The sequence below is a fragment of the Momordica charantia genome (genome assembly GCF_013281855.1).
Source record: "Momordica charantia cultivar OHB3-1 chromosome 4 unlocalized genomic scaffold, Mcharantia_2.0 BLBB01000004.1, whole genome shotgun sequence".
NCBI lineage: Eukaryota > Viridiplantae > Streptophyta > Magnoliopsida > Cucurbitales > Cucurbitaceae > Momordica > Momordica charantia.
The window spans coordinates 8,230,928-8,244,435 of record NW_028275162.1 but is presented as its reverse complement, the minus strand read 5'-3'; the positions used below and the strand labels follow the sequence as shown (position 1 = coordinate 8,244,435).

Here is a 13,508-nt window from a genome sequence, read left to right as displayed (position 1 = left end):
ACAAAAAAAAAAATCCATATTATGTTGGATATGGATTATCATTCCTCCCTTGTATATTTTAAGGTACATTTTGGCAACTTCAAGCATTATTTTAACTAGGGCTACATTAAAAGGAGGTGAATTTGTGACATTGGATCACATTGTTTCCATTAAAATACCAATTTAGCTTATTTAAGTCTAATTGGGGTAAGTTGTGTGTTTTGAGATCATTTTGACTTCTTTGGAACCATTTAGGCACTACTTGAAGTTACTTTTTTATTGACTTTACTACTACTTTGCTTGTTTGAAGTTTAACTTTTTTTAGCTAATTAACATTATCAGTTAAAATGTAGTAGAATGAGTCAAATATACAACTCTTTGTTCATATCGGTTTATTTTCATTTGTTTTTTCAAGTTCTTGTGATTTTTCTCTCGGAAGCTTTGGAAATTATAGAAGGTTTCATGAAGCCAAAAGAGGATGGGGCTTTCTAGATTAGGTTTAGATTTATGTTGTAGTCGAAATTTAGCTTATATTGTATTTTACTTTCTATACTAGATTGATTGTAAAATCACTTTTTGTTTAACAATAATTTTGAATGTGTGTGTATGGAGTTGGATTTAAATTTGAAGAAATATTTAGATAACAAGATTGTAACCAGAAAAAATTAGATGCATGTGCATGCAATTTTTAAACAAAATTGAACCTTTAGCAACGAAATCTGAATATATTTCGTTGCCAAAGATCTTTTACGAGATATAGTTTCATTGTGATAGGTCTCTTTTGCAACTAGACTCTGTCGATGATCGTTGCAACAAAAGAAATCGTCAAGAATACCTTTTGTCGATGAAATATTTATCTATTGCGACGATTTTGTGCATCGTGAAAGCTCAAATTTCTTGGAGTGTGTATACCTCTTGGTTTATGTATCTCTAGTCGTAGATCTAAGATATATCGATTTATGAGTTGAGCTCCACATGTCTTGGGTATTTAAGCTAAAAGATCTGATATCTGGTTTTTTTTATACCTTCTTTCATGATTTCTTAATAATATTGATAGCAAAGGTGATGGAAAAAAAACTCCTATTTTATCTTTATAGTATGAATAAGTAAAATAAATAAATGAGAAATTTAAAGAAAGTAACAAAATAGAGAGAACACAAGAATTTACGCGGAAAACTCCAAATGGGAGAAATACCACAAATAGGAAATATGAGTAGGTAGAGACTACAAATTAAATCAAGAGAGATATTGAGGCTGATAGATTTGTAGAAAATGAGAGTCAAGAAATTTTACCGCCAATTTAATTGGACCAATCCTCTTTCTCTTGGAAGTTTAAGTGCTCATTTCTATTGACACCCCTACACTCTACTCTGGTTTGCCTTTATGTGCACGTATTATCTCTTTGAATAGTTGACCCAACCTCTTGTTGTTTTAAGAAGCCCTCTAGGTCAACCGGTAGTTTTACTTTTTACGAAAAAGCAAACATTATTAAAAATTATGAGAGAAAATTTAAAAATTTTGAAGATTAAAAACCATGATTGGAGCAAGTTTAAAGAAAATCTTTTGACTTCAATTTGATTTTCATTCTTCTTGTACGTGTTACGCCGGACATCTTTTTTTTCTCATTTTCCTGATTGTTCTCATTTTTAATTTGTTTCAAAACATAAATAAAAATATAATTTTCAGCAAACCTAGCAATTGAATTTTTGCTTAAAATTTTCATGCTTTCTGCTGGATCCTAAAATTAAAATTAAAGAGAGGTTTAGCCAAACACAACCTCAAACAACAAAAAATGAAATTATAGTTCTTTTCCCAAACTTCATACATTGTTTGTTGTACATTATAGTAATAGATAATTAGAGTAACACGAGCTGAACACCCTCTCATCATACAAACTCAACTGCAACTTGTCATCATTGACAATTTCTCCACTAACAGCTAATTTTTATGAACTAAACTAGACGGTAGACCCACATTAAACGCCACTCGGTATCGCCTATACCAATCATATATCATGACGAGCTGTCCCGAAAACCCCTACTACTTTTAATTACCTATGCATCACTTTGCTGCTGGGTTTGCTGCTGCTGCTGAGGTTGGGTGTGTGGCCATGGCATGAAAGGCATCGGTGGTCGAGGCTGTTGGGCGGTGCCACCGTACATATTTGCTTGATCTAATTGCTTTCCCATGATCATCCCAGGTGCAGCCACTGGATGCTGCGGTGGGACATAGTAATAAGGAAGATCGGCAGGGGAACCTACTACAGGAATAGAAGCTTTTGTGATTCCGAGTCCTTCCTCTTTCAGTTCATCTCTAGGAATAATATCGACCAAGAAATCGAAGACATCGGTCCTTGAAATTGCAGCTGCAATATCGTTCTTCTGTAGAGTTCTCCTTTTATTCTCTTCTGTATGGATCCAGGATCGCAGAGTCAACTCCAAGATGAACATTTCGCACGCCTTTGCAAATATAACCGGTGCTTCAGCTGAAATCATTCGGACGTCTTCATCCGCTTTCATTATTTTCTTGATTCGGGCAAGGGGGAGACTGTGGTTCTTGAAGTCAGTTGTTTGTTCAATCTCTTGCATTTGGTTGGCCCAGAACATCTGGAGCTGCTGTTGCTGCTGCTGCTGTTGCTGGTGGTGGAAGTGCTGAGCCTGCTGATAGGCGAGCTGGTGTGGAGAATTAGAGAAACTCGACGGGGGCTGAGTCGGGGGAATCGTGATAGCAGGCGTTCCAGAAGCCACCATCAGATTTGTTTCGTAAGGATTAGAATATGGTAATTGGCCTGCACCGACACCCCCCGCAGGCTGCTGTGATTGTTGCTGATGCTGAGAACGCTCTGATTGATCCATGGCTCACAGTATGTAGTGTATTTTCCTTTCCTCACCACACTGCTGCTCAGAACAGAAAATATTTTCAACATTAAGAAAACAAAGTCTGTCCCAAAGAATATTATCATAAATCATTTATTCTACCAGAATCGGCATATTAAGCACTCCAGTCCTAAGAAACAGCTAAGATTGTACATAAATTTTGAAAACAAAAGATCTTAGTTTCTTATTTCCAGTTTACAACTTACAAAAACATAAATAAAAATACTATTTCAGATGACATCAAAGGTATGAATATTTTACTTAAAAAAAAAACTATTTTCCAAGTGGATTTTTCTAAAACAATTTGAAAACTTAGAGAACAAGAAACCAAAACATCACCAAATGTGTTTCTAATTCTGTAAGAGCCCCTCACTCCCCCAAAAAAATAAATAAATAATTACCAAAATAGTTTCAGTTATTTTTTCTTGAAAAAAGAAAAAAGAAACAAAAAAAAAAACCAAAAATAGGAACAGCCCCATTGTAAGCAACAAATTTCAACATTTTAATTATGCTTAAACAACCTGCATAGTTCATAGCTTTATGATCATGATGGAGAATAAGGGGGGACTCTATTCCCCAACTCAAAGAATTGCATTGAACAACAAACAGTATAAACAAAGCTATCAAAAGCTTCATCATTTTACGAAGGAACAGTAAAAAAAAATTAAAAAAAAAGGACAAGGATCCATCCAGCTTCCAAACAACCTTCAGTAAAACAAAAAGGATTCGAGTGTTGGTCCAATCCAAACTGAAAAATCATTACAGCTGAAAGAAAGACAGAGAAAGAAAGAACAATTATTATGAGAAGGGATCCTTCAAGAAAATGAAATCTATACCACACAAAAAATTCTCAACTCTCGATCGGTCTCCCTCCCCTTGATCTCAAACAGAGCCCCTAATCCAATTCAGGAACTAATTCCCTCCCAAGTTCCAATTGAATCAATCGTCCAGCCCTGGATTTCTATTTCAAAACCAATCAAATCCCCATCTTCCATACCATCTAAAGATACAGCAAAGAAATAAAACAAGAAACAAATTTTCCATCATGCAATTATTCCATTGCTTCCATCTCATGCACCAGAGAGCAAACTAAAATTAAAGGAAAACAAGAAACAAAACAATCCAAGCCAAACAATCAATCAATCAATCATAGAATAAAAACAAGAAGAAGAAGAAGAAGAGAATGACCTGAGAAAATCAAAAGCGAGGCTGAGCAGAGCTCATGAGTAGCAGTAGCAGAGCAGAAGAAACCCTAAGGAGGGGAGGAGAGAGAAAGAGAGAGCTTTAAAATGGGGGGAAGAGAGGGATTGAGAAGGCTTCAACGAAGGTGTAGAGAGAGAAAGAGGAAAAACGTGTCGAGGTGTGAGAGCTATGGCGGAGTACAAGTGGCGGAGAGAGAGTGGGAGGGAGGAGAGAGAGAGAGAGTGCCGCCGAAAACGACAGCGTATCTGCCCTGTCTTCGCCTTTCCAATTTCCTGATGAATGTGAATGGGCCATTTTCAAATATTTTGGAGAAATGGGCCTTTTTCTTTCTTTTTTTCTTTTCTTTTTTTTTTCCTTAGCGTGGATTATACGTCAAAGCTATTTCTTCCACTTCCACTCCCACTTCACCCAATTGGGACCTAACAAAAACCAAACTACTTTACCTCCTACTTTTCTTCCTCAATTTTTTCAATTGGTATCTTCTTTTTTTCCTTTTTTTCTCTCTTCCTATCCTGTTTTACAAATATTACTCCTTTTTTTAAAGGTTGATCTTAGTTGATATGTTCATCAACCAACTTTTTTGTTTTCTTTTTGTTTGTTTGGTTAAATAGGTTGGTTTTGGTCCGTTTCCTTTCTCGATACTTGGTACTTTTGTTCATTTTAGTCTTTGTACTTTCAAAATATTTGTTTTATCCATAATTAAAAAATTACACGGATAAATGGAAATTCTTTTAGACAAATTTATTGTTATATTTCAACCAATTTAATGAGTGAAATATTATGCTAAAATCAAAAAATGAGACAAAATGAAAATGAATGGACCAAAATGGTTACCTTTATTTAAAAAATGCTCCTATCTTTTCAAAAGTTTTTTACTATCTTTGACATTTCATGAACGTTTTAAAAATATACTTTGAGCAAACATATGTTATATTTTAAACGAAAAGTTGATATGGTAGAGTTCGAACGACATGACAATTAACGTGGAAGTTTGCCTAGACATAACAATACCCCTACCACTTGCACATGCATGCACGGACAAGATTGCACTCTGCATAAACAAGCACGCGTGCACAACATTTGACTTCTTAGAACTCTAAGATAGGTCAGTTTAAATGTTGATGGAGAAGGTGAACGGATGTTTCCTTAGAACTTTACTATGTCTAAATTAATTAAATGTTTCACATTGAATGAATATTACCAAGTTAGGCAAGTGAGTTCTTTTTTGAGCTTAAAAATTTTTTTTTACTACTATTACAATTTGGGAGGGATGAAAGTAGAGGAAATGGTTGCTGTTTTACAAAGGTTGGAGACTTAATAAAGCGGTCACTCAATTGAAAATCAATTCTGTTGATGCAGAAATTTGACTTCCGTGAATCTTGCCAAACTTGCACCAATCTACTGAAATTAAGGGGATCGACAAGACCTGCAAGACAGAATAGCACTCAGACCAGTGTGGCTTATGCCACGCACGCTCCGATGCTTAAATTAGTATTTGGAGTAGTAGAGTATGGATAGTGGAGGATCAGGCTTCTAGGGCTTCACTTGCCTCTTTATTTATGAGGGTTTAACCTTAATTCCCTTAGGAATTACGTAGGTTGAACCCTAAGGTGTTTAGGAGATGTCGTCTCATATAAATCATACAAATCATTCACGATATAGCAGTCGTCATTGGACCGATGGCTACCTGATACCCGGCATCGAGCCCAAGTCGGCGCCGAGCCCAGGTCAGACCAGGTGTCTTGGGCCTGCTTGATTTTAACCTGTTAGTTCGGTTTGTTGGCCCTTCGCACACCCGGCCCGTTGCTTTGTCGGGTTCTATTTATTTAGCCCATAACAATTGCCCCCACTCTCTAGGTAGTGTTTATCTATGAGTTGTTATTCACTACCTTGAGAGTAGATTTATGGGTTTAGTTATTACTCACTGGATAATGGTATGCGCCTTCATGTGATTTGGTGTTGCCAGATCAACAATCAAGCTCATGTCTAAGTGAGCTTTGTTTTGACCTACAGTCGAGCATTCCTCGAGTTGTCCTGCATCCGAGCAGGCCTCAAGTAGGCTTGCAACCGACCAGGCCTCGATCAGGCCTATGGCCAAGAAGTCCTCGATCATTCCTATGAACATGCAGGCCTTTGTCCAACTCGTGAGTGAACAGGGACCTCGTGACCGATCGGGTACTTGTCAAACCCATGTCAAAGGATGCCTCGGTCAGGCCCAAGGTGACGTCGTGACTTATTCTTTCCTTTTGGCTATAAAAGTCTTAGCCTTTCCTTCCAATTGTGTTCATAACACTTATATCCCAAGGTAAACCTATTTTGCTATTGTCTTTCTTTTAGCTTATATGACATCAAATAGTAGCTTGAATATTGAATGGACTACCTCAGATGACGAACTTTCTTCAAATCCATCTTCTGAGTTCGGATCGTATCGCCCTTCGTGGCTTGACACTTCTACTTTGACCGAGAGTGATTTGTATCGTCTTCGTGCGAAATACCACATTCCCGAATCTATTAGCCTCAGGCTTCCTCGGCTTGGTGAGAGTATCGACGGGTCTTGTCCCGAGGAGGTTGTGTTCTATGCTGCAATGTTTAAATTTGGTGTTCGCTTACCCATTCCCTTTTTTCTTCAAAATTTCTTGGCTTATAACCAATTGGCACCTTGCCAGATTGTCCTGAATGGTTGGTCCGCCTTGATAAGTTGCTACATCCTGTGGTCTTATCTTGGTGATGATCAACCTCTGACTGCGGCTACCTTTATGTCTCTCTATTATTTAAAACATAGCCCAGAAAACAATCTTCATTTCTATGTTAATTCTCAGAATCAAGCTCTGATCGTCGGTCCTTCCTCCATAAAACACTGGAAGTATGAGTGGTTTTTTGTCGTCGGTAGCTGACTTGCCAGTGATGATAATAGGTTGCACTTTCCGGTCCCGACAGAGTGTAGGGAATTAGGTGAGTAGCCTCCCTAACTCTATCAGACTATTTTTTTAGTTTTTCTAACACTGTTTTTCTTTCTATCAGCTCCATGTCATCCTTAACTCACATCTACGGCTTTGGCCTTCTATAGTTCCATTGTCCATCTACCGACCAAAGACAGGTGGGGTCCCACCTTGGTGAGGGAGCAGAACTTTATTGATTTTGGCTTCATTTCTCCTTGTCAATCTCCAAGTGATTGTTGATCACTTCGCTAATTGTTTTAGTAGGGGTGGTTTTTTACTCTCAATCCTTATTCTCTTGTACTGTGCTTCACAGGGGTGTCGAGACGTGCTACTTCTTTATTTGAGAGAAAGCAACGACGTAACAACCGGATCTCGGGTGCTGGGTCGAGTTGGGCTTCGGATGTTGACATGACCGACCTTACCGAGGATGACCCCCCGACCAATTAACATCATGCTCGATCGTTGGTGCCCTATGTGGCTCCTCGACGTTCCGCTCGTCTTCATGGGGTATCAACTCCTTATTCTCGTGGTCATCCGGGATCTTCTTTTGAGGTCTTGGCCATTCCTTTTCAAGGATCCTACACTACTGATACTGACAAGCTGGTATATTTGGGAAAGCATTCGGCCTCTGGCAAGGGTTGGGTGGATCATCCTGGGGTCGGACACCGGGTATTCCGACCCCAGCAGAATATTGACACTTGTCTTAGTGTCCTTCATCGGGTTGGTTGATGTATTACTATTTTCTTTTGAAAGCCTGCGAGATCTAACTAGTGTTCTGTTTGTTAGGACTTCACCCATCTGGTGGTGTTCTCGAGACGAATTGCCGACAAGATTAACCATTTTCACCAAAACTATGCCCCTCACGATGAGCTGAATCAAGCTCTTTCTTCCTTAGATCGAGCCAATAACCTGCTGGAAAATGTCCAACGTGAGCTCAAGACTAACAAAATGAGGTCTCTGACTGAACTGGCGGATCTGCAGAGGAATTTTGACGAGGCGAAAGCCTAGCTCTCCAACTTTGAATTTTTGGCGAGAGTTCAAGAAGAAGGCTGAATATGTCCACCTGCATAATGCTGTCATTGAGTGTGGTGTTTCATGGTCACTTCAACAGCTTTCCAATGAACATCCTGGAGCGGATTATTCATTTCTTCAAGAGCGCTTCAAGGCTGAATGTGATGCTTCTGATGATATGGATGACGACAGTAATTAGTAGATTGACATCCGTTACGTCGGTTTCATGCTCCCTTTGATTTGTTCACGTCTGATGCTTTGGATTTCGTCTCTTCTTTTTTATCATTGTTCCACTGTCAAGATTAACTTTTCAATTTGTTGACTTTCTATTGAAGCTTTAAATCAAGTCTCTTTGGCACTACTATCAGGTTTAATCTACCGTTAGTTTTTTATTAGCCTTGGGCTCTAACCTTAGCTAGGCTGGTTTGCTCGCCTTCAACACTCATGGGTTTATAACTCATTCTTTGTCGACGATTTTACACCCGTGAGTTTTGTTGCCTGGCTTGGCTTGTTTGTCTTGCTTTCTGTTTTAACCTTGCTGGACTCATTTGCTGGCCATTCGATTTTCCTGATCTGACCAAGTGGCTCTTAACTCGTTGGCTTGCTTATGGTTTGGCCCGGTTTGAGTTTCTTAACCAACTTTTACTATTGCTTGTACCACCTAAGCCCCCTACTTGAGGAGTTTATATTTAGAATAAAAATAAGTGCTCAAGTAAAAAGACAATCAATAAAAAGTACCTATGACTTTATTGAAAAGGAAACAAAACAAATATTCCTCCTGGTGTTGAGAATTTTGTAGTTTGATGATATGTAGAGGCTATTGCCTTCAAAATGTATATAGTCGGCCTACCCAATATTGCATTATAGTATTTGTCCATCATTGGTATGCGTTGAGGTGATCGATAGGATCTGTTGAACTGTTGTATTGTTTGATGGTGGGTAGCTTGAACTTTGGAGGAACTTTATCTTTCATTATTTTCTCCGTGAAGGGAGAGTCTACTTGGTCTAAAAGTTTTAAGGTCAAACTTCTCGTCTTTGTGTTTTCATGAATGTATCTCTTATAGCTCGGTTCGACAGGGTGGCCTTCTTCTATTGACAGTAGTCCGCTCGAGGCCGGCTCGGTCAACTGGGTAGTTTCTGCTTCCACTGGGCACGACCAACTTCTGTTGTCGTACAGCTGCTTACTGGCCTAGCCGGTCGAAGACACTGGCTCGAGGTCCGTCGTTTCCTCTTATCTTTAGTTTGCTCTGTGCATAGTTGGTTGATTCCCCAACTCCTTCAATCATCGGAGCTTTACCCTTCCGCGAATCGCGAATAAGCTCTGGCTGTTCCACTTCATGTTGCTCAAGCCTTTGCAGGAGCAGAGATATGTTCTGGTGCATTCCCTCGACCTTTTCTTCTAGAGCCACCAACTCGTCTCCCTGTTAATTCAGAACTTCAATTGGTTTATTCTTCTATCCGAAAACTGGTCGGCTGGTTTCTCCTTCGATTGTCTCGGACAGATGTGTATCCCCATTAACTCTCCTCCTAGGGTGACACTCTTTATCAGAAAGTTGTGGACTCCTTCCCGAACTCATGTCGACATATCTTCAATCTCTAGTCGTCCCCACAGACGGCACCAATTGTTGATGCAGAAATTTGACCTCCGTGAATTTCGCCAAACTTGCACCAATCTACCAAAATTAACGGGATCGACAAAACCTACAAAACATAATAGCACTCAAACCGATGTGGCTCCTGCCACACACGCTCTGATGCTTAAGTTAGTATTTGGAGTAATAGTGTATGGATAATGGAGGATCAGGCTTACCTCTAGGGCTTCACTTGCCTCTCTATTTATAAGGGTTTAAACCTAATTCCCTCAAGATTTACGTAGGTTCAACCCTGAGGTGTTTAGGAGAAGTCGTCTCACACAAATCATACAAATCATGCAGGATATAGCAGTCATCATTAGGTCGAGGGCTGCTCGGTACCGAGCAAGGATCGGCATCGAGCCTAGCTCGACCCAAGTGTCTTGGGCCTGCTTGGTCTAAACCTGTTGGTTCGAGTTGTTGGCCCTTCGCATACCCGGCCGGTTGCTTTGTCGGGTTCTATTTATTTAGCCCATAACAAATTTGAACATTGATGGGGGTGGTAAATCTACGATATATCTCTTAGACTATCTATGTATACATGATGATAAATAATCAAAATCTTATTTTAACAAATATAATAATTGAATGCAGAAACGTGGACCATTTGTCAGAGTTGCTACAATTTAAGGGTTGAATAAGATGGTTAATATCATTAAAAAAAATTTAATTTATTTTGACTTGCAAAAATCTAAAGAAGTTGTTGCTTCAAATTTGCATTTTTGTACATATTGGAAGAGAATCATTATGAGGTATATTGATGCGTAAATTTGGCCTAACATAATTACCAAATTGACACCAATTCTTTTTAAGAAAAAGATTCGATGAAACCTTGCAAACTATAAATGTTACACGTCGCTATAGTGCTAGCCACACACATTCCAATGTTTAAGTTAAAATTGAGAGAAGTAGGATTTTGTAACGTATTGAAAACTCTCCATAACAGAGTTATTTTAGAGGAAAAATATCTTGGGTAGATAAGAAATTTTACAAAGAAGCTCCAATTACCATTGTCTTAGGCTTAGTATATGAAAGTTCAAAGTGATCTTGCATCACTAGCAATGTTGTGACTTATTGCGAATTAGTTCTAACTTTCAATGTTTTGTGGCAATATTATTGATGTCGGGCATTGGAGCCAAAAACAGAAAAGATAGAGAGCTGAAAGCGACACATTGTCACCCAAGAGTTACAACATTAGCAATGAAGCAAGCACCTGAAATTCGAGCTCGACCCTACTTTATCTATTTTGTTGCCCTAAAATTAAGGATGGTATAAAAGCTAACATTAAAGACTGCCTACAACATTCCATTCGATTCAATCCTTTCACTCCACACAAATCCCTAGAGCACGAAAAGACAAAGAGAGATACCTTGAAGAACTAGATGAAGCACCGAAGGAGCAGTTTAGAGCATGAAGTTACTGATTTCTTTTATTCTTTCTTCTTTTTTATTAATTAGTAAATGAATTTGATAGTTCTTCTTTTTCTTTTAAAGTCTGTTTACATGTTTGATCACCATATTGGATGCTCTTTATTAACTTTTGGGAAATTGTAATAGAGAGTGAGTGGCTTTAACTTGTGCTAGATCTACATTTGAATCTAATGTGTTGATACTTAGGAATAATACATGTCTACCATGGTTAAAAACTTAGCTAAATCAATTTTGTTCTAAGTTAAATCAGAATAGCGTTGAATCTAGGCAATCTGGAAAGATGTCGTGTTAGTTTGGCCAGTAACATTAACATCCTTGTTACTGGAGCATCGTTTAGTGGCGTCAAAGTAAAATAAACAACCCCCCCCCCCCTCTTCTACCTTATCGTTTGAATCTTAGCTTCTCATTTGTGTCTCGTGATCTTAAGCTGAAAATCAGGTTATTCCTAGTACCTTTATTTCAAGATTTATGCATGTTTACCTACATAGCAACAATTAGTTAAACATCAAACTACATTTTATTTGCTTTTCTACTTCTTGAGTAATTAGTGAAGTGTTTAGTAAATTCATCCTTGTGGGTCCGATCTTTTTATCATTTGCTACTCGATTTGTGTACACTTGCACAAAGGTTTAAAATCGTTAACACGTACCTTCTTTATATGTCTTTTCTCTCTATTAAAAGATAGGAAAACTTATAGTCAAGAGGGTTTAACAACACTTGAAGGAATCATTGAGCTCAGGATGAGCACTCTTGGATCTCGGCCAAAGGTCGGTCTCGGGCTAACCAACTGAGCCATGGCGCTAGCTTTGGGCTTGCCTTATCTTTGGGCCTCAACCTTCAGAGTACAACTCATGATCTAGTAAGCTTATCAAGCCTTGGTTCTCGAGATTCTGTTCAGGCCTTTAGGTCTTCGAGGCTCGATCCGTTGATCTACATTCCTGATCTTGACTCATGTGGTTCATGCACATGACTCGTAAGATTTAATTTCACCCATAACAAAGGTAAATACTCTCTCTCTAAACCAATACGCAAAAAAAAAATATTGTTTTTGCATTTTAACTAATCAAACCAATATAGGTCGTAAATGTAAAAGGTAACGAAATAGTTGAATTAAATAGTGAGAAATCATTAATCGAAGCAATTAACAAGAAACTTGTTTGTGTTATAGATCTTGAACCATAAATTTTGATCAATCATAAATTGCCACATAATAATAACAAATTATATGCCATTAAATCGAGAACAATTAGAATTTGACAAGTGTCTTTAAATTAAATTAAACATATTAAAAATTCTATGAGGCTCAAATTAACGAAAGGTTCAAATTAGCAAGGCTTAAATTAGCACAAAGTTCCAAATACCCACTCAAATCCATTTGAGGCCCTAAAAGACTTTATAAATAGAGGTATCATTCACATCATCTCAAAGAGAATCAAGAATCTATTCAAAATATCTTTCAAATCCCAAAAGAACGGATAAAAAATTTTCTTATTTTAATTTATAATTACTAATAATTTGAAGATTTATTATCTAAAAAATAATTTAAAGATTTATATAAACAATATTAAAAAAAAAGGAAAAGAAGAGAGAGATACTTTAGCAGTCCCTACGTGTATGCCAACGCCCCCTATTGCACACCCTCCGTGCGCCTCCTTCTGCATGCCCACCAATGCATTCCCTCTATCGTGCACCCACGCCCACCAACGCATGCCCCTACCCCCGTGCATGTTATCACTTGTCTGCTACCTCAGTCGCGTGCACTTGTCAACACTTTACACACGTGCTACATCAATTACGGACGCCTTCCAAGTTGTATTTACATTTTATATATATATACACACACACACACACACGTACATACGTACGTATATATAGATATGTATATGTATACGTATAGATATATATATGTTTATAAAAGGTGAGGCAGGGCGGGGAACAGAGAACGGGGATAGGGAATGCATTCCCTGTCCCCGTCCTGGTTTAGGTAACGGGGAAAAAACTTTTCCTATCCTCGCTTCGCGAGAAATTTAAATGTGGATTTCCCGCCCCGCTTAGGCAGGTCCCCACAGGGCTCCATCCCCTTGGGAAAAATAAACATCCCTACCTCAAACGCCCACGACCCTGTCCACGCGCATCTGCCCGCCCAAAAGTGCCAACGTCATGTTGCCCACGTGCCTACACCCACATTGCAAGCCCCCTCACGTGCACCAAAATCTTTCCACATTCTACCGCTATAGTCACTTGCTGGACCCATATCGATCGGCGTGCGGATTGTCCAATCCGAAGACATCAACCAATACAAGACATACAAACATATATTCTACCTTCCTACTTTCTCTTGAGAGCAATTGATCAAAAGAGGTCGTTCCCGTTTCTCAAATGAGAAACACACATATCTAGTATCTCGTCTCGTAAATTTGAAAAACATTTCAAAAAATG

The 13,508-nt window shown here is 38.5% G+C and overlaps 1 protein-coding gene across 3 annotated transcripts; it reads right to left on the bottom strand.

Moving 5' to 3' along the window:
- Positions 1 to 1,757: 1,757 nt before the first annotated feature.
- On the bottom strand, positions 1,758 to 4,211 carry NF-YC2 (nuclear factor Y, subunit C2). Of its 3 annotated transcripts, XM_022301962.2 has the most exons (3): positions 4,044 to 4,211; positions 3,561 to 3,620; positions 1,758 to 2,876 (listed from the first exon to the last, which is right to left on the bottom strand). In XM_022301962.2, exon 3 carries the CDS (start codon positions 2,832 to 2,834, stop codon positions 2,034 to 2,036), a length of 801 nt encoding a protein of 266 aa, XP_022157654.1. In that variant the 5' UTR covers positions 2,835 to 2,876; positions 3,561 to 3,620; positions 4,044 to 4,211; the 3' UTR covers positions 1,758 to 2,033. The 3 variants fall into 3 exon arrangements, with proteins under 3 accessions (XP_022157654.1, XP_022157652.1, XP_022157653.1); XM_022301960.2 differs by lacking the exon at positions 3,561 to 3,620 and having other exon boundaries at positions 4,044 to 4,210; XM_022301961.2 differs by lacking the exon at positions 3,561 to 3,620 and having other exon boundaries at positions 1,758 to 2,873; positions 4,044 to 4,210.
- Between the last annotated feature and the right edge of the window lie 9,297 nt (positions 4,212 to 13,508).